The sequence below is a fragment of the Bos indicus x Bos taurus genome, chromosome 6 (assembly GCF_003369695.1).
Source record: "Bos indicus x Bos taurus breed Angus x Brahman F1 hybrid chromosome 6, Bos_hybrid_MaternalHap_v2.0, whole genome shotgun sequence".
NCBI lineage: Eukaryota > Metazoa > Chordata > Mammalia > Artiodactyla > Bovidae > Bos > Bos indicus x Bos taurus.
In genome coordinates this window covers 113,463,612-113,490,018 of record NC_040081.1, presented here as the reverse complement: position 1 = coordinate 113,490,018, position 26,407 = coordinate 113,463,612, and the positions used below count along the sequence as shown (strand labels likewise).

The window sequence follows — 26,407 nt, the reverse complement described above, 5'->3', positions numbered from 1 at the left end:
TTCCAATCTAATAATGCAGGAAATCAGATTCCCGCCCCCCCAGGGTTTGCTGGCTTTTTTGTTTGTTTTTTATTTTGATTTTATTGCTGCAGGCTGTGTGTGTCTTGGGAATCAGCCTGAGGTGTAAACTAAAGTTCTCCTCAAGTCTTGTCTGAGCGTGAGCTTTTTCCTGGGCATGCTTCATGACTTTCTACATCCCTCCATATGGCTGTTGCTTCTGAATGTCCTCATCCTTAAACGGTTGTTCAGTTGTTGAGTCATGTATGAATCTTTGTGACCCCATGGACTGCAGTATGCCAGCCTCCCCTGTCCTTCACTATCTCCTGGAGCTTGCTCAAATTCATGTCCACTGAGTTGGTGATGCCATCTGATCATCTCATCCTCTGTCCTTAAATGTTGTCTCCCAAAAGGGAAAAGAAGAAAAATAAATGTGGGGATGAAGGTCGAAACAGGCTCTGGCTGTAAGACCAGCAGGACCCTATGGGGCCTTCCCAGGACAGACCCTTCCCCCATATCCTCTGCTTTAGGTCCTCTCTGAAGGGCCTAGATAATAGTGTCTGATGTACAATTCCTGAGTTGTTTTATAGATGCTGAAACAACCACCAAGTGGAAGAAATTAAGTGCTTCATGATCAGGAGCATATAGTCCCAGACCTACTGGTGCCCAGGGATTAGCATCATGAATCCTGCAAGTGGTGTGTCCACGGCTCCAGGAACATGTGCACGGATGCTATCCTGTGGCTGAGGGGGAGGTCGGGAGAGACGTTTAGCCGCTACCTTGGGAAGAGCCAAAACTGTGGAAATTAATGACTTACCTTCCAAGCCTTCCCCTGGAAGCTGCAAGCCTTGGAACAGACCAGGAGTTCCAAAATCATTACATCAGGAGGGTTCTGCCAGTGTGGTTGTTGGCCTAAGTGAGAAGACGGACTCCGTGCTTCCACCCCACCCTCTTCCCTGACGTCACTTTCTCCTTTATTCCTACACTTTATGGATTTTATTTTATGTGAACATATTACAGATAAAAGACTATTTCACTTTAAAGTACATTTGCATTCACTTTATGCTTCTGAATGTTTTTATAGAATCAGTAGTTATTTGGATTTTTCCTCTCTTTTGTCTGTTTATAGCCTTTGCCTGCTTTTTTTTTCTTTCTCTTTTTTCTCTATTTTTTTCTCTTGAGTATTTTTTTAGAATCTCTACAAGTAAACAATTTAAGCAAATAATGCTGACAAATATAATAAAAACTGTTTACCCATTTTAGTTTTCAGAGATAGGTGAATTAAAACGACAGAATGAGGCCATTTATACCTTTTTAAGTAGAAGGAAGACAGAACTGATACAACACAAAATCTGGCAAAGCCATGTTAAAACAGGCCTATTCTAACTTTGCTGGTGGCAAGGTGGAACCCTTTTAGAAAGCAACTAAGCTCCACAAATATTTATATCCTTGGTCCAGAAATTCTTCTTAGACTAACTTGTGAAAATAAAAAAATAAATACCTGTGGGTGCAAATATATTCCTAGCAGCACAGTTTATAACTACGAAATATGGAAACAACCCAAATGCCTACACAACAGGAGTCTGGCTTAGCTGAACAAGGCACAGTCTCCTGAGTTGAAAGTTTTGCCGTTATTTAAAAGGGGCTATCATGTATCATTCGGGAAAAATTCTCCCAAGACGTTGTCATGTGAAAGCCAGGCTGCAGACAGAGTGACTGCGATGACGCAGCTGCAGAAAAGTCGCTTTGGCTTGGGGCCAGGGACCAGAGGCAGTCAAACAGGGCTGGGGGAGGGCAGGGAGGGAAGGAGGTGGGGAGGCCGTGGTGAGTTCCCCTCGGCTCTAATTTCTGTTGTTTTCATGGGCCATTGGGCCAACTTGGGCCATTAATGAAAGAAAAAAAAAAAAAGATGGGAATGGTTTGAGCGGAGGAAAGAGGCAAGAGTCACAAATTCACCGTATAACAGCAAAATCTGATTAGGAAATTCAGTTAGGTAGCTCTCCGCGTTGTTGGTGGGAACACGGGATCTGGCTGCTCTCCTGAATTTGGTGGAGAGGAAGCAGCCTGCTGCCTGGATGGGCAGTGTGCTCACAAGACCATATGTGGTCTTGGGACACCCCACCCTGGGCTCAGGGTTGGGGGATGATCCCTGAGAGCAGCCTGACTTGTGCATCACCCCCAACCCCCAGCCCATTACGGGTCCTGGACAGGACTCCTGAGTGAGCTTAGGGACACTTAGTGCCAATACGAATGCCACCCCTATGAGGAGGTCCTCAGTCATCCTTTGAAGCTGGGTCATAGGAAGGACTGCCTCCTCTCACCTGGCCCCCACCCTCTGCCCTCCAGCCAGGTCTCTCGGGCCCCAGGGCCTTTGCATCTGCACCATCCTACCCATGAACAGCTTTCCCCCAGCCTTCGGGCTTCAGAGCAAACACCCCACTCAGGGAAGCTTCCCCCGTCCTCTGTCATTCTCTGGCTTGGCCTCTTATCCCGTTTCAGCACACACCACAGCCGGCAATTATACCACACATTTGTCTGCCTGACTTTCTGCCTGTTTCCTCTGAAAACCCAGCCAGGGAAGGAATTTGAGGTGTCTGACTCACAGCTGTAGAGTTAGTTCCCAGCTTATATGCGATGCTCAGTAAGCGTGTGGGTGAGGAAAGGCTGCTTCTATCTGTGTTTCTGAATTATGTACAGGGAGTGAAAACATCCTCCGGAGGGGGATGTGGCCGGAGGCTGGTCTTCAGTGTGAAACGTGCTTCGGCTTCTTACCAGCTGTGTGACTTCAGACAGGATACTTAGCCTCTCTGATCTTCAGTCACTTCCTTTGTAAAACTGGAATGCCATACCAGCAGGGAGGGGACTGTGGAGTTCACTCTGAAACAGGGCGGGGGCAGTGTCTGGGCAGCCTCCACGTCCCCTCTTCTTTGCTTTGCCAGGACTTGCCTGGTGGCTCAGATGATAAAGAATCTGTCTGCAATGCAGGAGACCCAGGTTCGATCCCTGGGTCAGGGAGATCCCCTGGAGTAGGGAATGGCAACCCAGTCTAGTATTCTTATCTGGAGAATCCCATGGACAGAGGAGTATGGCGGGCTACAGTCCGTGGGGTCACAAAAAGTCAGACACGACTGACCAACTCATACACACATACACACAAGGGGAAGGAAGTAGCATTAATTGAGCACCTACTACATACTAGGCACCATAGTAGATAGCTGGAATGCAGTGGTGAATAAAACAGAAACTGCGCCCCAGCCCCAGAAACTCCAGATGAAAGCAGGAAATGGACACAGGGTCTTCCTCACACCCTGAGTGCCAGGAAAGAGAAGCATAAGGTGTGAGCAGGACCAGCCTGGAGGCTCAATAGGAGGAGATACTGCTCTGAAACATCACATGTGCGGGAGTCTGGGGAAAAGGAAGAACAGGCAGAGGAAGGAGCATGGTGGAGGCCCTAGGACAGGATGCAGCTGGGCACATGCAAGGGTGGAGTGGAGGCGGAGGGGAGTCATTGCAGGAAGCAAGGCCGCCTCGCTCTTGTCCATCCTGAGCTGGCCATCACCAGGCACCTGCAGGCCCCCAAGTCAGTGCAGGCTCAGGACACAGCTCAGGGCCAGGTGGAACAGGGAACCCACTCTTACCTTTGGCAATGCATACTTTGGCAGTTTCATCAGGACAAATTCATTGCGACGGTAAGAGATGTAGTATTTGGTCTGGTTTGCTGTGGTTGCCTAACAGGAGGGGAAAAAATACTTTTTTAAGGGGCTAGGTTTCCAGTTAAGCCAGATCTTCATGAATGAAAAACTACACATTGTATTTCAGCTGGTGAAAATGCCCTTTTATATTGTTTACATGTGCTTTGCCTGAACTAGACAGACTCCTATTCATCCTTCAGAGCCCCATACCAAATGCCCCACCTCTGGGAAGTCTTCCTCCACCTCCCTCGGTTAGAACTAATCTCCTTCCCTTGTGCTCTTTCAGCACTTTGCTTCCCTGTATCTGAGTTACAGAACAAGGGAAAGAAAATTCTGTTCCCCAGAACTTCTCTTAGTGAGAGTACTTGGTGAGCTGCTGAGTGGAGGAAGAGACAGGACAGAGGTAAGCTCAAGTCACACAAGATGCCACCAGAACACAAGGCAAGAGAGGCGACACGACAGGCAGGGCTCCTGGGACGCCGCGTGTGTGACACAAGGCAGGCCATCGGCATCAAGCCCAGCAGCTCCACGCGCTGTGGTGACCTCCACTGTACAGATGAGCAGAGTGAGGTCCAGAGCTGGAGTGACTTGTCTCCCATGGGAGAGAATGGAAGAGCCAGGAAAAGAGCGGCGTTTGCTTCTTTGGGGGAAGGCGTAAGTGGGGAGGAGGGAGAGGGGAAGAGGAGCAAGGGGGCAAACAGGCGATGGGAGACGGATTGGGCCAAGAGCTGGACAGAGCCCTGTGGCCCCTGACCTCAGCCTTTAGCCAGGCACGCACCTCTCCCGTCTGACGCAGACAGTGTCACCAGCGGCAGACCAGGCTGCTGTGACAGAGCTGAGAGTGGTCACGATCACGCCTGAGCACCGCCAAGGCTGAGCACAGGGGTGGCTCCTTCAACCACCTCAACTCAGCTTCTTGAGCCCCCACTTCTAGACCTGACCCCTGAGCTGTCCGATCACAGTGCCCCCTGCTTCCTTACAGCAACACAGTCCTCCCTGAGCCCCCTCCCATGGCCCACCCTCGGCCTGGCCAGGCTTCCCAGCACCTCTAACCAAGCCCCCCCCCCCCACCAACCCAGGGCCCCCTGCTGCACAAGGACCAGCCCAGCCCGTTCAGCCACAGCTGTGCCCCCAGGGGTCTCAGGCTGTGGTGCTGGCGGACCAAGCAAAGTGTTTCGAAAACACTCCGTGTTGGATTGATCGTCAAAGAAGCTGCAGCCACTGTTGCTCCAACACTCAGCAGATGTTTGAGAAACGCAGGGGGAGGTGCTGAGTACAGATCTGGAGCACACCTCCCCACAGACTGCAGGCTCTACGGTAAATAGTAAAGCATGCCAGTGTGGCCTGGGCTGCAATGAAGGAAGGGAGAGAGAGCTGGGGGCACTCCAAGGAGGCGACCAACGGGCCTGAAGTAGGCGGAAGCCAAGGAAGGCTTCCTGGAGGAGGGGGTACATGACACAGAATGGGAAGAGAAGGTGGAAGAGGGGCCATGAGCACTCCAAGCCCAGGGAAGAGCACGTGCAAACAGACAGAAGGTATGGGAGACCGAGGGGCTTCAGCAGCGGGTGAAGGAGAATGAGAGCAGGGCTGGTGGTGGCAGGAGCCTCTTACTGACTGCCCTAATGGGGGCCATGACCCACCCTGCCAGTTCCGGCCCCTGCTCCACAGGAGGTGTGGGTCCACTCTGTGGGGTGATGAAGTGTCTCCGAGATGGGGGAGCCTTCAGTGGAGAGAGCGCCCAGCCAGTGCCCTTAGGGACCATCTCCTTTAGAGCCTGTGGTATTATCCCCTGGGATCCGAGCGGGCAGAACAGGGGCCAGTGGACGAGAGTAGAGCAAACACTTTATCTCACTGCTGTAAGGACATTTCCAAAGATTTGGGTTGTCTCGGAGGGGATGGGCTGTTTTGAAAGGAGCGAGTTCCTCATCAGTGGAAGTAATCAAGAAGTGGTATGACCAGCTGCTCCCTGGAGTTTCTGAACAGTCAGATCACACGGTTTTGGAGGGTGGTCCCAACTGTGATCTGAGTACCAGGCAGCAGGGCTTGGTCCCTGGGCTGTGGACTGCTGATGAAGTAGCCAAGAACAATGACCAGAGACAACCCATATCAACTCAGAGCCACCAGAACCAGATGGAGCAGCCCGGGTTCAGGCTTGGGGGCCCTGAGCTGTGGGAGGGTCCTGGGGGGCAGAAGGGAGAAGGAGCGGATGGCAGCCCATTTCCAGTGCTCTGGGTCTGTGGGGTTCTGGGGGCGGGGGCGCCTCGCCACAGGGGCAGCAGGAACTGAAGCAAGTAGCACTTGAAGGTAAAGTAGCCGTTTTATGGCTTCCTGTTGGGGTGATTCCATCTCCCCCAGAGTGGCTTATATTCCACATCACCTCCTGCCCATTTCCAGGAGCCCCGGAAGCAAGCGCACCTTCACGAAGATGTAGTCGTCCTGCACAGTCAGAGAGCCGCGGTCGATGGGGCCCGTGAAGGGCGTCGTCCACGTGTTATCGGAGCAGTTGTGGATCTGGCAGGTGACGTAGCGAAAACCTGCAGGAGATAAGAGGCAGCCACGCGGGGCGTGAAATCTCAAAACACCCAGACGCCAGCGGACGGAGTCAGACGCAGCCCCAGACATGATGAAGTGCTGAGCCTTCTCGCTCCATCTGTGTTCCGATACCACCGCCGCGGATGTTGTTTGTGGGTCTGAATTTTAAAGGGTTGGCCCTGCGAGTACTACACCTGCCGCTGAGTGGGGGTGGGGGCGGCTCTGTGCCCGGCGCTCTCCTGGGAGGAGCTCTTTCGATCCTCAGGACCATACTGGGGGGCGGGGGAGGGTGGTCCAATCTTCCAGATGCAGAAACTGAGGCTGAGCGAGGTTAGAGACTTGTCTACTCAGGGCCACCCGGCCGGCCTCCAGGCTTTTCCCAAAGAAAGGCTCCATGGAACACAGCTATGTCTGCGTGTTTACGCGTCACACACAGCGCTTTCACACTACCATGGCGGTCACGGGCAGCATAGGCCACACGGCCGGCCAAGCTGAAACGTTTACCAGCTGGCCTTGATGGGAAGCGCTTGCTGACCCTGGGCTCAAGTCGTGCAGGAGAGCACAGCTGTATGAGTGCAGGACTAGGCCCATGTTCTGCCCCGTCCACCCTCTGCTCCTGGCTTAGGCTACCCGCAGACACAACACCTATACATCCCTGGACACCTGGATCCCCTCTCTGGGGGAGGGGCCGCAGAGCAACCCCCAGAGACGTGGGCAGGAGATCCCCACACAACCCCCAGCCACTGGCCTTCCCCGGGCCCAGTGGGTGTGTGGTCACCCAGGGAAGGGAGAGTCCAGGGCTACAGTGCCTGTCACGGCTAGGACCCCTCCTGCCCTCCAGACGTCTCTCCACTCACAACCAATCAACAGGTGGGTGTGAGCAAGGACTCAGGGGTTCTTTCCCCACTAGATTTAGGCAAACCCTTTCATCCTTTTTGAAATATCTATGGTTGAGCAAATTGAACACCAGCTTTGCCTGGAGATTCCCATTTCCATTAGGCCCTCTGTGTCTGGGATGGGGGATCCCCGGGGAGTTGCCTGGAGCCTCTGCCCTGGGGACTCATCTCTCCCACGTGTGGGCAGGAGCAGAATTAACCACAGGGGCCAAATGGAGCCCAGCCAGGCGCTCAGAGACATCAGCACCTTTGGGGGCATATCCTGCCCACGGCCTGGGGTAGCTGGGCAGCACAGAGAGTGCCAGGGGGCCGGGCTGGGGGCTGGAAGGCCTGCCCTAACTCACTGGCAGGGTCCCCTGAAACAGTGCGCACAGTAGGCTCACAATCAGCCATGGCTGTGCCACAGCCTGATTCCTCTAGAACCACATCCTTCTCCCCTCTAAATAGGCCAGTCACTCCCTGTGGTCAACACTGAATATCCTGTCGTGGGCTTGCCTGGCTGGGCACGCTGTGGAGTCGAACCCAGGCCAGACTCAGTGGACGGTCTGCTCACTCACCCACTCACTCATTCGTTCACTCACTCGCCCACTCATTCAGCCATGCATTCGTCCGCTCACTCGCTCACTCATGCCACGGTGGTCAGGTCCTCCCTGCTCTAGCTCTACTGACAGCAAGACAAAGACCACCTCTCACGGTGCTGACGGTCTGTGCAGCGGGAGAAGGGCTGATCCGTAGCCCTTGCTAATCTCTGTGGCGTAAACCACTCTCTGGAGCCACTCTGAGGCTGCCGAGGTGAAGTTTCTGACCACGGGGCTGAGAAGGGAGGTGGGCGCTTGGCTCTCGTGAACAAGCCCCAGTGTGACAGGAGTGACCGTCCTCCTGTCCACAGCCTGCACTGTCACCCCAGGGTCCTTCCGGGGACAGGGGCCCAGCCTTCCCGCAGGGGCAATGGCAGGGGACAGGGTGACCTTGGGGAATGGTCAGTAGCTCAGGCTGGCTGGAGGGTAGGTGGGGGTGGCCAGTGCAGTGGGTCCTAAAGGCCAGGATTCTGTGCCACCAAGCTTGGCTGGATGGGGTTCTGGTGGAACTCCCAGGCCGGGGTGGCTGGGAGCAGGGGGTGATTTGGGATTTTTGCATGGAGGGTGGCAGGGCTGGGGTCTGCACCGGCTCCAGACCCCATGACTGAGCTCAAGAAGTGAAGCAGAAACAACAGTAACACTGCCCTGCTCCCTGCAGGACAGGGGCTGGGGGCGTCCAGGGAAGAGCCGAGGGCTTGGACGTGGTCAGGGGACCCCCGTGCCACTTGATGACCCATGCCGCCCCAGGCTGAGCACTACGCGTGGGACCCATTCCACAGAGAAGGATGCTGAGGGCGGGGAGCTGAGGTCACTTCCAGGGTCACCTGGCTGCCACATAGAGGGCTGGGAGCTCCCTCCAGAGCTTCGGTCCACCAGCCAGGACTCCGGTGCCTGGCACTGAACCCGCCCTCCATGTACTACGTCCCCCCCGGGACAGCAGCTTGCACTTGTCGGCACCCACTGTAGGTGAAGGGTGGCCCTGCCCAGGTCTGCATGCCAGTAGAAACCAAGGAGGTCCTGCCAGGCAAGGGGCAGGGCTGGGTCTTGTCCACCTGTGGGTCCTCAGCAGGGTCAGCCCTGGGCCTGGTCCACAGGGGGCTCAACCAGTGTTTGTTGAGTGAAAACACAACCTATAGGTCCTACTGGCTGTGATGTTCTAGAACCTTCCGTGGTTCTGTCGGCAGTGAGCACAGAGGACCTTCCTCATAACAGGCATGGCCTCTGGGCTCATCTGCCAGGAAGGCTCCTGCCCCCTGGAGGCGGGGGGAGCCATCAGAGTCCCTGCCTCACCTCGACACCCAGCAAGTGCAGGGCGGGGATCGGGGCTGAGAGATGGGAAGCACTCAGTGCTCAGAGGCCAGAACAAATCGCCCTCTTAATAGACTTTTCCACTGGAGCGGAGCTCCTTGATTTCGATTTATCCCTGGCTGGAAAACAAGCACATTTAAAAATTATGCCACATCGTAACACAGCGAGGTCAGCTGTTCAGGGCCAGTCGCCAAGGACAGGGCGGCCGAGCCTGCCATGGGGTGAGCACTCGGGGTCCCCGGCTCCTACGTCCTCCCTGCTTACCTCCTCCGAGGTCCTGGGCCTCCAGGTGGACCAAGTCAGGGTCAGCGTCCACCCCAGACACAGCCCTGGAAAAGAACGGCAAAGGTTGGCTTTGGAAACGAAGCCCCCAAGCCCTTCCTCCCGGGCCTGTCTGCTGCCAGAACCCCTGGGAGCCTTGTGGCCTCCTGGGTCTGAGGCTCAGAGGGCACGGCCCTCCCCCAGAGCCCAGCTGCTCCTGGGACGCCGACGGAGCCCCCACCTCTGCCTTGCTGGGCATTCTTCCGTTTACAGTGGTTTAGAGAAGACTTGTGCATCCGTGTCTGTACATGTGTGTATGCATGTGCGTGTGCACACGTGTGTTAGTGATCGAAATGATCTTAGGAGGCAGGAGAGGCCTGGGAATATCACCCTAGTTTCGGGGCTTCCCTGATAGCTCAGTTGGTAAAGAATCCGCCTGCAATGCGGGAGACCCTGGTTTGATTCCTGGGTCGGGAAGATCCGCTGGAGAAGGGATAGGATACCCACTCCAGTATTCTTGGGCTTCCCTGGTGGTTCAGCTGGTAAAGAATCCGCCCGCAATGCGGGAGACCTGGGTTCAATCCCTGGGTTGGGAAGATGCCCTGGAGAAGGGAAAGGCGACCCACTCCAGTATTCTGGCCTGGAGAATTCCAAGGCCTATACAGTCCATGGGGTTGCAAAGAGTCAGACACAGCTGGACCGGGGATTCAGGCAGCACAGCGGGGACCGTGGCTGGTGACAACGAGGGCTCAACGAGAGTGCTCAACGAGGGCTGAGAACGGGAGGAAGACGCGTCACAGGGCCTGGGCTACGTCCTCCATGGTGGACAAGGCCAGTGCCGACCCCTGCTCGCCCCGCACGGGCACCCAGGAGGTGAGGTGCAGGTCTTCCACCTGAAAGGACACTTCGGGGTGACGTGCTGCGGTTCAGTGTTTCCCAGACTTTACTGGTTCCCCGTGTCAACCGGACGGTCACCTTCTGCCTGTCCACCCCCTTTAGAACCTTCTGTCTACTTCAGCCATCTCTTAGGCGAGAACACCCAGGAGGTCGTGGGTGTGATGAGCTGACTGCATCTGTTATAATGTGCATTCCAGATGATATGACCATTCCAAAGGCGTCCCCCGGCTGACCCTCTCACGGACACCGACCTGGTTGGTGCAGCACATTTACTTTGCCGAAGGGCAGGCTGAGAATCTGACGCAGAGTCTCACTGCATCAGAGTGTCATAGCGGTGCCACTCAGCGCTGTGGACAGGCACCCCCACGGCCCCTCCAGGCCAATGAGACGTCCCCGCAGAGCACTCAGCTCCCACTGCTGGCAGCCCCTGGCCTCAAGCTGGCCCCTCAGTTCTCAACCCAAGGCCCAGCAGGCTTGGCGCCGGGGTCCCTGTGCACTCCGTCTCCTCCGGGACCAGGTGGTCCCTGCTGGACATGCAAAATCCACAGATGCTCTGGGTGGTGGGAAGTGCAGTCAGAGTGTTTCAGTGTGGGAGCCAGCATCAATCACGCCGACCCTCCGGACAGTCTCGAGTGCAAGGCGAAGTGTTGATTTAGGCTTGCTGAACAGGCCATCTGTAAGCTCCTTGGAAGGAAGTCTCCTGCCTGACATTTTCCTCTCTTTTCTGAATAAAGTTAGACATTGTTCCCTACCAGGAGCGCTGACAGGTCCTCGGCTCAGCAGAGGAAGTTTAGTTTGACCATCCGTCATCTGTGAATGGGGTAATGACACCTGGCCTGTGGCTTGCTCACTCATTCACTCACTCATTCACTTTCTCATGCACTCATTCATTTATCTCACTTTTCATTCATCCATTCATTCCCTCTCTCATTCCCTCTCTCTCCCCACCGGAGTCTCTCCCCTGCCACTTCCCAGCGGGCCCACACACCAGGCCCAGCAACAGGCTGGGAGCACGATGAGCCTGAGGTCCCTGCCCCTAGAAACCCTCAACCGTGGGTCTTGAAAGACCACGTGAACCTCTGCACTTACACAGCTCAGATGGAGCCTGGCTCCCTGTGGGAAGGGACAAGCGTTGCCCCCTAGACCTTCTAGTTTGTCATGGTCCCCAAAGCTGGTGTCTGGGGAAGGCCCTCGGTCTGCTGTTTGGAAACAGCAGTTGCTTGAGAAGACCTGTGGCTGAGCAAGCTGTTGGAAAAGTCCATAGCTCTGGGAGCCTGGGGAGTTGACAGTTACTAAGGAAAGCTCTGATGCAAACAATTCCGCTGAACCCTCAAGATGCCCACCACCCGCCTCCAGGGCTGCAGTGGTCACCCCCTCACCTCCCCTCAGGATAGAGGCCCTGCCTCTTGCCGCCCACCTGGCAGGCACTGGAGCTCACGGAAGAGGAAGGCTGAGGCTTTATGGGTGGACCCAGGCTAGAGTGCCAAGGCCAACTTGGAAATGCCTGGGGAATGCAGGAGAGCAGACTGCTTGGCAGAGCGGCCAGTGGCATGGCCACCGGCCACAAGCAGAAGCAGCCATGGCCTGGGGCTGCTGCTTCCGGGCGGTGTGACTGAGGACACGTGCCCTGGCCTCTCTCCACTTTGCCCTCTGTAACATGAAGGGGAGACAGTCGGGGCTGTTGTGTGGATTTCATAAGATGATGTGCTTGGACCCATGGTCGGTGCCTGGTGGATGGTCAGTGTTCACAACGTGGCTGCTGCTGGGAGGCCCTCACGATTCTGTCCCAGTGCCATTTAGAGACTAGCAGGGAGGTGATGAGCCAGAGTCATCACAGTCCCAAAACACAGTAGGTCTCCCAGTCCCTGGCCATGGCCCCAGGAGGTCAGTCTAATGAGCTCACTTGCTTAAGAGTCTCAAAACATGAAGGTCTTAGAACATGGGGCTTTGGCAATTCCTGCTGTCAGGTCAAAGACAGAAACCTGGGGAAGAAATCATTTGATTTGCCAGAGATAACAACGTGTCCGAATGAGCACAAACTCTGCTTTCAGTGTCTGTGGGCCGCTTCTCTCGGTGATCCCAGAGGTCTCCCTGGGACTGGACGCATCAGGGGAGCTGCCAGCTCTGCTAATCTCCCAGGCCACCAGCTCAGGGACCGCCCCTCCCTGACTCCTCCCACCTCCTAGCCCCTCACCTTTTCCTGATCCCTCCCAGCTTCTGATCCCTCCCTCCTCCTGGCCTCTCCCCCTCCCCATGACCCCTCCCTCCTCCTGACCCCTCCCACCTACTAGCCCCTCCCCTCTCCTAACCCCTCCTACCTCCTAGCCCCTCCCCTCCTCCTGACCCCTCCCCTCCTGACCCCTCCAACCTCCTGACCCCTCCCCTCCTCCCAGCTTTTCCCCACCTCCTGACCCCTCCCCACTTCCTTGAGCCCGTGTTGACAGGAATGACAAGGCCTGACACTGGTGCCCTAGTTTCTGAGGAAGACCCGAGTTCTCGCGAGGGCAGCCATGTGGTGGAAGGCGCACCGACAGGCCATTGCTCCAGGGGAGAGACCAAGGCTTCCCTTCTGCGGCCTGTGGCCCCATGTCAGCCAGCTAGTTCCTGGTCCTGATTGGCATGAAGACACTGAAGAGGCAGAGGGGGTGGGCAGGGAGTTGTTTCCACGTGTTTGTCCCGAGGAAACAGGACTGTGGCCTGGCGGGGAGTCCATGTTAGTGTGTGGCCCAAATGACACGCGAAGCAGAGAACACGAGTGTATGTGTGCGAACACATCCACACTCAGGAATCACACCTTGGTAGAAAGAGCTTGTCTCTCTGTGCACCTCTAGAGGCCGCGGGAACCCCGTGCTCAGCTCCCCTTCCCTCTGCCCGTGGACCTCGGCCAAGTCTCATCCTCCGTGGGCCTCACTCACTCTCTCATCCAACAAGCATTTCCTGAGCACCGGAGCCCCATTGCTGGGGCAGTGAGACCGGAGAGCTACCTACGCAGACCGATTTTGATCAGCTCCCAAGAGATGACAGAAATGGGGAGGGGGCCGGGGCGCTGGCTGGGGCTGCACAGCCTGGCAGTTAGTCAGGGGCTGAGTCAGGACCAGGCCAGGGGAAGGGAGGGGGCAAGAGAGGAGGGCGGGTGCAGGGGAGGCAGTGGAGGGAGGCAGAGGAGAGGAGGGAGGAGGCAGAGGGGATGAGGGAGGGGGCATGGGAGGAGGGAGGGGGCAGAGAAGAGGAGGGAGGGGGCAGTGGGGTGGAGGCAGGGAGCAGAGGGGAGGAGGGAGGGGCAGAGAAGAGGAGGGAGGGGGCACGGGAGGAGGGAGGGGGCAGGACAGACCTGCCGAGGGGCAGGAGGCCTGCCGAGCGTGGGTACTGTGCCCGGGTCATGGGCATTAGCGCCCCCATCTACTGTCGAGGAAGCGGAGGCCCAGAGAGGGAGACTTACATGTAAACAAACACACATGTGGCCTGGGAACACCGAGCCCCAGCCCTCGGCCTTTCTGACACCGCCCAGCAGAGCAGAGAGGGTGCCCTGGAGGCCACCCCGGGGTGAGGAGGGCAGGGCTGGGGGCCCCCGGGTCCCGTGGGGCGCGCTCACCAGAACACGTGGTCTTTGGTCGCTCGCTCCTGCAGAAGGGTCCACTTCCTCCCCAGGTCAGATGACACGTAGAGCTTTAGGGCAGAAGGAGCAGAGAGGGAGGTCTGGTTATGACCGAGGAGCGAGCCTCTTCCCAGAGGCCCGTGTGCCCTGGACGTGGAGCACCCCGTGGAGGCGGGTCAGGGGAGTGGGGAGGGCAGGCCCTGCAGACCAGTCTCCAAGAAGCAGAAGGTCTGGTGGGAACTCCACACCCGGCCATTCTTGACCCCAGGCAGCTGGGAGGACCCTAGAGACGGCGGGTGTGGCGTGTGGCAGAGGTCCTGGGCACGGTGTGTCTGGGTGCAGGCACGTGGGAGGGACCTGAACGGCCCTTAAGGTCTCCTGGCAGGTGGGCGCTGGGGAGGAGGGGCAGGAAGGGAGGGCTGGTCAGTGCAGCAACAGCAGCGCCCCCTCTGCACGCTGGCTGGGGCCTTGACCGCCGCAGTGACCCAGGGCCTGTGCTTAGGGTTCATGTTCTGCAATCACTGACTCCAAAGACCCAATCCTTTCAACTTTGAACTTGAGGTTTCGTGAGTGAAGCCATGTGGAACAATGAGCTGACGTGGGGCTCGGGGTCCCTGGGGGGAGTGTTGGGCCCACCATTCTCCTGGACAGAGCTGCCCGGGGCGAGGCGGAGACCACAGGAGCCAGCACCCCATGCCCGCTTGGTGCCTCGATCCTGATCCGTCCTGGGTCCACCTACACTGTCAGTCTGGGTGCCTGGACCTCTTTGCCCCCTTGCCAACAGTGGCCCTGAACGCTGCAGATCCCATGACTGCCTGGGAGAGAAACTTCTGGAAAACGTCCCTTCTGTCTTTCCCACAGCTGCAGAAAAGCAGACAAGCTCCTGCATGAGTGCTTCCTCCTTGCCAAGAGCATCTCCAAACCTCCTAACCTCAGGGACTCGTGAGAAAACGCCCCACTTCAGGGTGGCTGTCCCCGCCGTGAACATCCCCAAGAGCCTCCAGAGAGTCACTCTGAATGGTCGTCTGAGGGACACGCTGTGACCTTGGCAACAATCGTGAACACTTGTTCCTTTTTTTTTTTTTAAATTGATGACTCCAGTTATTTTTCAAGTGTCTTGAAGTTTGGGTACATTTTAAAAAATAATTTTATTTATTTATTTTTGGCTGTGCTGGGCCTTCATTGCTGCCTGGGCTTTTATTTAGTTGCGGCGAGCAGGGGCCACTGTCCCACTGTGACACGGGGGCTTCTCATTGCCGGGGCTTGTCTTGCTGCAGAGCGCGGGTTCTGGTGTGCAGGGGCTTCAGGAGTTGTGGCATTGAGCTCCGTAGTCTTGGTTCCTGGTCTCTAGAGCACGAGTTCAACAGGTGTGGTGCACAGGCTTAGTCCTCACAGCACCTGGGACCTTTCCCCGGCCGGGGATCGAACCTGCATCTCCTGCATTGGCAAGTGGCTTCTTTACCATGGAGCCACCAGGGAAGCCTGGTCCTTTTTCATAAACAAACCTTGGAGTTGCTCAGCATCTCCTGCATTGGCAAGTGGCTTCTTTACCATGGAGCCACCAGGGAAGCCTGGTCCTTTTTCATAAACAAAACTTGGAGTTGCTCAGCTTCTTTCCTCTGCTCTCACCTGCAGGGAGAGAACGCCCGGTCTGCGAGGTTTTCTTCCCGGAAGAGGCTGAGAGTCTGCGTCTTAGGCGGTCTCCCGCTCAGTGCCGGTCGCCCCCACCAGCTACCCCTCCAGGGCTTCCCAGCCCTGGGCTACTTAGAACCAGAGGCCCTCTCGCACCTTCCTCAGCAGGCTCCCATTGTATTGAACCCTCGCTCTTTTCTGGGTCCGTCTCTTTCCTCTCTCTTGCCTCTTGGCCTTCACACATGCTGTCTCCTCCACCGGGAACAGCCCTCCTCTCCTCTCCCACCCCCAGGCTGAGTCCTCTCCCTGAGGGCAGTCTCCCTTTACCCATCTGCAGATTGAGAGAGCATGGCTCAGATCCTCAGGCAGTCTAAGTGAGTGAAAAAGGAGACGGTAGCTGTCAGTTTCCGGCTGCAGGTTATGAAACCCCCAGCTTAATGGATGGTGGGCTTGTTTCCACTGCTGCCGAGGCTTCTGTGTTTATGACACCTGCCCGGAACTTTATGAAGCCTTTCCAATTTGCTCTCGTGGGAGGTGATTTCATAGTGCACTACAGGCGCTGCAGAAATAGAATGTTTCTGCTGAGTAAAAGACCAATACCAGTGAATACACAAGAATAAACACGCCAGGGAGGTCCCGGTTGCCACAGCTAAAACCCGCGTGGCAGCATCCTGGGCACAGGCGGGCTTGCTCTCGACGGATGCTTCAAGAAACAGAGTGGAATGGTAGCACGTGCTGCTCTGACGTAAAGATGAAACCAAGCGGGAGTCGAGGGAGAAATAAAGGAGAGGGAGGGGGAGGAGGGCAGAGGGAAGGTGCGTTCGCAGACACGTGTGCCGGGGGTCTCATGCAATTCTCAGAAGCACGGCAATTCCACCCGGCGTTCAGCAGCAGGTTGGACGTGTGGTTGGAACTCAGCATCCTTTTCTCCCTTGCTGTAGGGTACCTGGTCATGCTGCAAAGGCTGCAAAGCTGAAATCCAACGTTGCTCGGACTCCCTCGAAGCTAGACTTCTGGGTCAGACAGACGCACTCGTGCAACGCAGACGCACCCTGGCCTTTTGCCATGGAATCAGTTCCCTGCGGCCTTAGCCGTCTATTTATTGAAATACACTTTTGATATTCATGTCAGCTGTACAGCGCAGTAATTTATATATATATATATATAATTTGTTTATAAATAATGTATATAATTTTTATATACATTCCCTTTCCCTTCTCCAGGGGAGCTTCCCAACCCAGGGAATCGAACCCAGGTCTCCCGCATTGCAGGCAGATTCATTACCAGCTGAGCCACCAGGGAAGCCCAATGTATATAATAATATATAGTAAATCATATATATATATATGCTTTATATATATGTATATGTTCTTTGCTTTTCAGATTCTTTTCCTTATGAGTTATTACCACATGCGAGGCTGGCCCCCTGCACTGTGTGGTAGCTTCTTGTTTATTTTATATGTAGTATATTTTATACGTAGTATATTTTGTATGTAGTAATGTGCATATATGTTAGGCTTCCCAGGTGGTACCAGTGGTAGAGAGCCTGCCTGCCAATGCAGGAAGCGTAAGAGGTGTGGGTTTGATCCCTGGGTAAGGAAGATCCCACGGCGATGGGCATGGCAAGCCACTCCAGTATTCTTGCCTGGAGAATTCCACGGACAGAGGAACCTGGTGGGCTACAGTCTATAGGGTCGCAAAGAGTCGGACACGACTGAAGCGACTTTGCACGCACGCATGCAGAGTCTGTGTGCTAATCCCAACCTCCTAATTTACTCTTCCTCCTTCAGTAACCATAAGTTCCTTTTCTATGTCTGTGGGTCTATTTCTGCTTTGTAAATAGATTTATCCGCACCTTTATTTTTAGATTCCACATGTCCGTGCTGTCATATGGTATCTGTCTTTCTCTGTCGGGCTTACTTCGTATGATAATCTCTAGATCCATCCATGTTTTTGCAAATGGCATTATGTCATTCTCTCTTACTGCTGAGTAATATTCCATTGTGCATACGGACCGCCTCTTCTTCATCCACTCCTCTGCTGATGGACAGTCAGGCTGTTTCTATGTCCTGGCTCCTGCAAACTGTGCTGTAGTGAGCACTGGGATGCACGTGTCTTTTCAAATTATGGTGTTCTCTGGATACATGCCGGGGAGTGGGATTGCTGGATCACGTGGTGACTGTTTTGCTGGCCAACAAGGTCACGGGGACGTGGTTCTGGGGGCTGGAGGGGCCTTTGTGGTGGAGGCAGCCGCAGGACCGATCACTGGCTTTGTGGACGTTCCCAGGCAGTGTAGGCTGCAGCAGTGATGACTTCCGATGCCTGGACCCCAGCATCAGCTGCGTGTTCTTGACCTTGGTGATCCCAGCAGAGCTCCTGGTACCCCGCCTTCCCCTAATGGTCCAGATCCTCAGGCTTCTGGGAGGATCCTTGGGAATCTGGTCTGAAGCCCCTCTTCCAGAGTCCCGGCAGTTTAGAGAGGACCCAATTGCCCTAAATCTTAAATCCTTTTTCTACTAAAATGTCCAGAGTGAGGTCTCTTTCCTGCCTGAGCCCCGTCAGACACAAAGGTCAGAGCAAAAACAAACACACTCAGAGCTATAAGATTCTCACTGCTTACAAAGCTGTTCTCCTGACCACAGAGCCCCCTCATCCCTTCTTAGGAGAGTTCTTGTCTGCCCCACCACCAACCCCTGGAGGATTACTGGGGCTCATTTTCCTTTCTTTTCTTGTGCGATTATCTTTGTTGCTCGGAAGTTCTATTAAAAAGTAAACTTACATCCTGATTCATTCTCTAAGCACCTGTTCAACCCCTCCTCCAGGCAGGCTTCCCTGATTGGCCAAGGTGTCTTTTCTCCTCTACTAAGTTGTCAATCCTAAAGGAAATCAGTCATGAATATTCATTAGAAGGACTGATGTTGAAGCTGAAACTCCAATACTTTGGCCACCTGATGTAAAGAGCTGACTCATTGGAAAAGACCCTGATGCTGGGAAAGATTGAAGGTGGGAGGAGAAAGGGACAACAGAGGATGAGATGGTTGGATAACATCACCATATCAATGAATGGTGAGTTTGAACAAGCTCTGGGAGTTGGTGATGGACAGGGAGGCCTGGTGTGCTGCAGTCCATGGGGTTGCAAAGAGTTGGACATGACTGAACTGAACTGAACTGAAGTTTCTGGAAGGCAGTCTCATGCTCAGACCAATTTCTCACAGTGCTGGGAAGTGAGGAGGTTCTTGACAAGGAGCAGAATAAAACATAAGAGTGGGTCTATTGATGTTTTAGAGGTTAAGTGCCCAGGGCTCTGTCTGCGAGCGCATCTGAGGCTCAAGTGGAAGGAAACAGATTGGTCAGTGTCATACCAGGGGTCCTTAGCAAGCTGACATGGAGGCCAGGCTGTCCAGCTCTGATATCCTTTTGATCCCAGGAGCCTAATGCAATTTGCTGAGCCTTGAAAGAAAAACCACTGCCTTTGGATCTCACCCAGGGAGCCTGTCCAGGATCCAAATAGGGTAGCCTCAGTGACACAGTAAAGGAGGGAACTAGAAATAGGGAGTTAGGGCAGTCTGAGCAGGGGAAGAAGGTCTGTCTGCTAGAGGAGGCGGCAGGCATCTGAGCGGGGAGGGACGGGGAGAAAGCAGAGGAAGGCATTTGATTTTGTAGACATCTGTAAGCCCCATGTGAGCCGGATACTGATGTCCAGCCTGCAGTCCATGTGCCTTTGGCACGTGACTTGCTTTGCCCGTGGGAGGGGATGTGATGTTTTCCAGGTATAAGCAGACACATGAAGGTCCCCGTGTGGCTTCCTCTGCCCCTCTGTCATGAGACTAGCATGTCCACAAGTAACCACTGATTCCTGAACTAGAGACCCGAACCCTGCCCAGGAGCCATGGCTAGCCAGTCCCAGCCAAGCCCGCCAGGACCCCCGCTGACTCAGACCCGGGAATGAGAAAGAATGCTTGCTGCTGGAGCCGTGGAGCTCTGGGGCTGTGTGTTACTCAGCACTAGAGCAGCAGACACCTGCCTTCCACACCAGGTCTGTGGGCATCAAAATCAACGTTGTCCGCCCACGCCATCCGGCTTCTGGGGAGTTAGCGAGATTCCTAAACCCTGAAGCCTAAAAAGCCGAAAGCCCTGCTGTCACTGTTAGTGATGTCCTCAAATTCCTCATTCCCTTTACAACCACAATGAAGCCTGTCTTCTCCCCCTATTCTTTCCTGATAGTCACAAAAAGAACCAAAGAAAACTGAGATTTCAGCTCCATTAATTTTTCAGGGCACCATAAATTAAAGACCAATTGCAATGCAGTGGATTTCTGCAGGAAAATAAGTCCCTGTGATTGTGCTTTAGTCTAATTACATGGAAAGCTAAGTAGCGCTATTAATACCCCAGAGCACATGCTGTCCCAAAGGAGAGCACCCGGAGCAGAGGCAGCCCGCCAGGCCAGGGAATTTCAGGGACATCCCGAACTTCAGGCAGTCAGTGAGGACCAGGTCTTGGCATGAGACTTACTTTGCCCAGTGGTGTGTGAGTGGGTGTGATATATTCCAGGCCAAAGCAGACACACTAAATTGAGGACCACCAAGGAGGCCAGGTCCTGTAGACAGCCATGGCTCAGGCCAGACAGGAAGCTTCATTTGGAGGTCCCTCACCATGGTGGTCCCTACTGGTAGAAATCCATTCATTCATTCGTCCAACTGCCATCGATGCATCTATATCATCCATCCACCCCCATGCATCCATCCTTCCATCCAACCACTTATCCATCCTCCCATCCATCCCTCCACCTACCACCATCCATCCATCCCTATGCACCCATCCTTCCATCCATCCACCTATCCATCCACCTTCCATCTACCCACACACCCACCCATCTAGCCACCCATCCACCCACCGATCCATCCATCCATCCACCCATCCACCCATCCATCCAGTCATCTGCCCACTGATCTATCCACTGATCCATCCCCATCCATCCATCCACCCACCCATCATCCATCCACCCCCATGCATCCATCCTTCCATCCATCCACCATCCATCCTCCCACCCACCTATCCATCCACCCATCCATCCACCCACCCACCATCCATCCACCCCCATGCATCCATCCTTCCATCCATCCACCATCCATCCTCCCACCCCCCTATCCATCCACCCATCCATCAACCCACCCACCATCCATCCACCCCCATGCATCCATCCTTCCATCCATCCACCATCCATCCTCCCACCCACCTATCCATTCACCCATCCATCCACCCACCCACCATCCATCCACCTCCATGCATCCATCCTCCCATCCAACCACTTATCCATCCTCCCATCCATCCCTCCACCTACCACCATCCATCCATCCCTATGCACCCATCCTTCCATCCATCCACCTATCCATCCACCTTCCATCTACCCACACACCCACCCATCTAGCCACCTATCCACCCACCGATCCATCCATCCATCCACCCATCCACCCATCCATCCAGTCATCTGCCCACTGATCTATCCACTGATCCACCCCCATCCATCCATCCACCATCCATCCTCCCACCCACCTATCCATTCACCCATCCATCCATCCACCATCCATCCTCCCACCCACCTATCCATTCACCCATCCATCCATCCACCCACCCCCATGCATCCATCCTTCCATCCATCCACCATCCATCCTCCCACCCACCTATCCATTCACCCATCTATCCACCCACCCACCATCCATCCACCCCCATGCATCCATCCTTCCATCCAACCACTTATCCATCCTCCCATCCATCCCTCCACCTACCACCATCCATCCATCCCTATGCACCCATCCTTCCATCCATCCACCTATCCATCCACCTTCCATCTACCCACACACCCACCCATCTAGCCACCCATCCACCCACCGATCCATCCATCCATCCTCCCACCCACCTATCCATTCACCCATCCATCCATCCACCCACCCACCATCCATCCACCCTTATGCATCCATCCTTCCATCCATCCACCCATCCATCCACCTTCCATCTACCCACACACCCAGCCATCTAGCCACCCATCCACCCATCCATCTACCCATCTGCCCACTGATGCATCCACCCATCCACCCATCCATCTATCCACCCATCCATCCACCCATCCACCCACCAATCCATCCCCCTTCCTTCTATTCTTCATTCAATATTTCCAGCCAGGAACTTGAGAAAAAATTGTGAAAGAAATGGCCAGGCATAGCCCCACCCTCAAAGAGCTTACCTCAAGTGTGTGTGTAAGGTACAGACAATAATCAAATAATGACACAAATATTTAATCGTGCATTGTGACCCATCCTTGGAAAGAGAGTCAGTCACTGGAATCTGGAAGAGTGTGGAATGGTGAGTCCCAGGCAGGTCTGGGGGCACCCAAGGAAGCTTCTGACCCAGATAGCTTCCATCTGCTCCAGACCCGGGCTCTGCCTTTTCCACCCTTTCCCAACCCTGGGAGCTGGCCTGTGTAGGCGGCATCCACAGGCCCCCTTCTCCCTGGCTTCTGGTGGGATTCAGCTCACAGGAAACTGAGGACAGGAGGAGAGGGATGGGTACCAGGACTCCTGTTCTCCAACTGCCCACACACACAATTTCTCAGGGCTGAGTGACTCTCCCCGGGGCCAGCCTCCTCCTCAGCCCTTTTGCCACAATGGGGCACCAGGCCTCCTATCGGGCAAGGTGGTTGGCTGAAAAGTGAAAGTGAAAGTCTCTCAGTCGTGTCCGACTTTTTGCGACCCCATGGACTATACGGTCCATGGGATTCTCCAGGCCAGAATACTGGAGTGGGTAGCCTATCCCTTCTCCAGGGGATCTTCCTAACTCAGGGATGGAACCAGGGTCTCCTGCATTGTAGGCAGATTCTTTACCAACTGAGCAATCAGGGAAGGCTGAAAAGGTCCCCCTCAAAATATCTGTCAGAATCCCTGGAAGCTGTGAAAGGGACCTGATGGACCGAAAAAGGACTTTGCGGTCAATTCACTGAAGATGCTTAGATGGGAAGGGTGGTCTGGATTATCCAGGTGGGGCAGAGGGAACTCACACACACACTCACACACGGCAACGTGAAGACGGAACAGGAAGAGTTGAAGACGCTGCCTTTGAAGCTCAGCGTGACTCGCCACCAGCCACAGAATTCCAGAAGCTCGTGGAGGCGAGGGAGCCTCCAGGGGGAGAGTCACCCCACAGAGCCCGCGGCAGTGGCCTCATGAAACTGATTTGGGGCCTTTGGCCGATACACTTTTGTTGTTTTAAGCTGTCAGGTTTGTGGTCATTCCTTACGGTGTCTGTAGGAACCCAACCCAGGCCTTTCCTCCAGGCGGGCGGCCCCTCCTCCAGGGGCCCTCAGCCCGCCCCTCCCAGCCCCGGAGTCTCCCACCGCACCCAGGCTGGCCCTGGAGAGAGCCCCTCACCGTGTACTCCTCAGTCACCGTGAAGGTGCCCTGGACTGCCCGCAGAGGAGAGGATGCTGGTTTGGGGTCAGAAAGACAATTCCCTCTCCTGGTGAAGGTGGAAGAGGCTTCCAGGAGGAGGGAAGGGCCTGGGGTGGGAGGGTATGTGGAATGTTCTGGAAGTGGAGGGAGGCCCCACGGCTGGAGTGTGCTGGGGGGCAGAGTGGAGGGTCCTCATAATTATCCACTGTCCATCAACCATCTTGTGAGCCTGTTGTACCTCACCTCCATCCCACTGGCTCTCACTTGAACCCATGAGCTTCTGAGGGGCACCTGACCACTCGGCCCCAGGGATCAGGGGCTGAGGGGATCCCCAACCCCAGCCCCGGGGAGCAGGGGGTGATGGGGTCCCCGACCCCAGCCCCGGGGAGCAGGGGGTGAGGGGGTCTCCGACCTCAGGCCCGAGGAGCAGGAGGTGATGGGGTCCCCGACCCCAGCCCTGGGGAGCAGGGGCGGAGGGCATTCCCAACCTTGGGGAGCAGTGGGTGATGGGGTCCCGGCCCCAGCCCTGGGGAGCAGGGGCTGAGGGGGTCCCCGACCCCAGCCCCGGGAGCAGGGGTGATGGGGTCCCGGCCCCAGCCCCAGGGAGCAGGGGGTGATGGGGTCCCCGACCCCAGCCCCAGGGAGCAGGGGCTGAGGGGGTCCCCGACCCCAGCCCCGGGGAGCAGGGGCTGAGGGGGTCCCTGACCCCAGCCCCGGGAGCAGGGGTGATGGGGTCCCCGACCCCAGCCCCAGGGAGCAGGGGCTGAGGGGGTCCCGGCCCCAGCCCCGCGGAGCCCTCCTGCCGCCCAGGGCTCCCGGGGCTCGGGTGATGGGGAGGCTCCCTGCCCTCCGGACTGCCCGGGCGGCTCACCTTGCCCTCCTTTGCATAGGCCAGCACCTTGTCCTCCTCCTGGGGGTGGAAGATGAGCGTCTCCACGGAGAAGGGGACGAGCTGCTTTTGGAAGGTGGCACCCTCGTCCGCGCTGAGGAACAGGCTCTGGTCCCGGTCGCTGAGCGAGGAGCTCACGAGGATGATCTGAAAGACACAGGTCAGGAGAGGCATCTGCACTCTGGGGAGCCACTGCCTGCAGCGGGCTCCCCGCAGCCCCAAGAGGCAACCGGCCCAGGTGACACCTGACTCCAGACTTCCCGCCTGCAGAGCCCGGATGGCAGATTCCTGAGGTTCGGAGCCTGTTTGTGTACGGCCGCCCCAGGACACTGACTTGTCCAGTGAGAGCTCTGCAAGGGCTGGGGCAAGGGGTGGGGAGGGCCCGGAGGAGGCTTATTGTGAAGAGCACTGGGAGCAGGGGCCGTGTGGGAGGCTGCCTCGTCCTAGCTGGAGGCTTCGGGGTGGAGTCGGAGCCCACCTTCCGTATTCTCTCCCTGACCTCAAGCCCAGCATTGGATCACGCTGGAGATGACGGGAGATGCATACGTCTTAGAGTGGCCCCGACTCCACTCCGACGTGAAACTGATGGCAAGGTGCCCCCCAGAAAGGACGAGGGGCACCTCCACCATGCGCACCCCCCAGCCCCCACCCCGGGAGGTCCCTTCACATTTGCCTTCCTTCCAGGTTCCTCTTCTCACAGGTACAAGCCCTGCCGGGCTGTGTGTGAGGATTGTCCCCCCGTCACAGAAAGGTCAGGACAGGCCAGCCAAGGGTCAGAACAGGGCGGCCCTGGGGCCACTCGGCAGAATGACAGGGCCCTGCGGAGGGACTCACGCGTGCCTGGTGCCAGAGAAGGTCGACCAGCCGAGGCTGAGTCAGGAGCACCGGAACACAGGGTGGAGGGGCTGGGAGCCAGGTGGTCCTGCCCCCGCCCCCCAGCACTGTGGCCCCGCCTCCTGCTCCATCAGAAGAGCCATTCCTACGCACGGACCTTGTAGAACCTTCATGGCTCTTCACAGCCCCAGGAGATGCCAACACCCGTATGGGGGTCCTAGGACCCTCCCGACTGCCTCCCTCCCAGCCTCACGTGCGGCCTGGCCTTGCCTGGCAAGGTCCACGCCCCTGCCCGTGTCCCTGTCCACCTCGGTGCACACCCTGGGATGGCATTCCTCCCCAGGCTGGTTGGTGCTCCTGCTGCAAGGCTGCTGGGGGCCCGGGACTTGTCCTCAACACACTCACCCCATTTCATGGAAGAGGGCTCCTGCACGGGGACTGGGGCCCTGTCAGGTCTGGGGTACATCTGTGGAGGTCACTACTGATGCCCTCCCCTCCGCATCCCTGCAGGGCCTGGGCGTTCCACACGCAGCATGAATGAGTGAGTGAATGAATGAGGGAGGGAATGAATGAGGGAATGGATGAATGAATGAGGGAAGGAATGAATGAGGGAAGGAATGAATGAACTATGTGTCGGTGGAGCAGGGGGCTGGGCACACACACTCTGTCTTTGGATCAGTTCAGTTCAGTTCAGTTCAGTCACTCAGTCGTGTCCAACTCTTTGCGACCCCATGAATCGCAGCACGCCAGGCCTCCCTGTCCATCACCAACTCCTGGAGTTCACTCAAACTCATGTCCATCGAGTCAGTGATGCCATCCAGCCATCTCATCCTCTGTCGTCCCCTTCTCCTCCTGCCCCCAATCCCTCCCAGCATCAGGGTCTTTTCCAATGAGTCAACTCTTCGCATGAGGTGGCCAAAGTACTGGAGTTTCAGCTTCAGCATCAGTCCTTTCAAAGAACACCCAAGACTGATGTCCTTTAGAATGGACTGGTTGGATCTCCTCGCAGTCCAAGGGACTCTCAAGAGTCTTCTCCAACACCACAGTTCAAAAGCAGCAATTCTTCGGCGCTCAGCCTTCTTCACAGTCCAACTCTCACATCCATACATGACCACTGGAAAAACCATAGCCTTGACTAGACAGACCTTTGATAACCCAGCTCAAATTCCATGCCTGTGTGACCAGTACCCTCTGTGGCTCAGTCTCCTTGTCTGTAAAATGGGAAATGATGGGTGCCCGACACTGTGAGCCCACCATGGAGGTCTAATGTGAACGCGACCAGCCGGCCTGTATTACCATTCCGTGTGGCGACTGTCACTGGGTCGCTGTCCCCTCTGCTTGGCAGGTGGGAAGACTGAGGGGAGGCGGGCTCCTGTGGTCACAGAGCCATGCTGGGTAGGGCCAGGGTCAGTGGTGATTCCACACAGGGTGGGGTTTTAGCTGGGCTGCAGCCGGCAGCCTGAGTGGGACTAGCCTGGCCCAAGATGAGCTCAGCTTTCCCTGGGAGGGAAAGTACAATGAGACGCCCCCAGAATGACTTTCCCAAACCCCGACATGCCTCTGGAAGACAACGAAGCACGTGGAGCATAAATCAATGAGCTGCACAAAACTCCTGTTTCTTGTGAACAAAGGATACATCAGTATGTTCTTTCTTTCCAAGGAAGCCTTACTGGGCTCCTGGGTGAGGTCATTCACCTTCAGCAGAAAGCCTTCTGTCCCCCAGCAAGCAGAGGCGCATGGAGCCTGATTCCTTGGTGACTCTGATCCCTGAGAGGTGGACACACGTGCTCGGAGATGTTCTTCATGGTGTGGTTTACATGCAGGAAAAATAGGAGGTGGTGGCGGAATGGTTGG

At 55.9% G+C, this 26,407-nt stretch overlaps 1 protein-coding gene across 2 annotated transcripts in view; it reads right to left on the bottom strand.

The window, feature by feature from the left end:
* SORCS2 (sortilin related VPS10 domain containing receptor 2) overlaps positions 1–26,407 on the bottom strand; it is a 495,738-nt gene that overhangs the window by 63,322 nt on the left and 406,009 nt on the right. For both annotated transcript variants that reach the window (XM_027545110.1, XM_027545111.1), the window contains exons 4-8: positions 23,702–23,866; positions 13,754–13,827; positions 9,268–9,332; positions 6,105–6,223; positions 3,636–3,725 (exon numbers count right to left, since the gene is read on the bottom strand). In XM_027545110.1, coding sequence (XP_027400911.1) covers positions 3,636–3,725; positions 6,105–6,223; positions 9,268–9,332; positions 13,754–13,827; positions 23,702–23,866 — 513 coding nt within the window. The remainder of the gene's footprint in view (positions 1–3,635; positions 3,726–6,104; positions 6,224–9,267; positions 9,333–13,753; positions 13,828–23,701; positions 23,867–26,407) is intronic.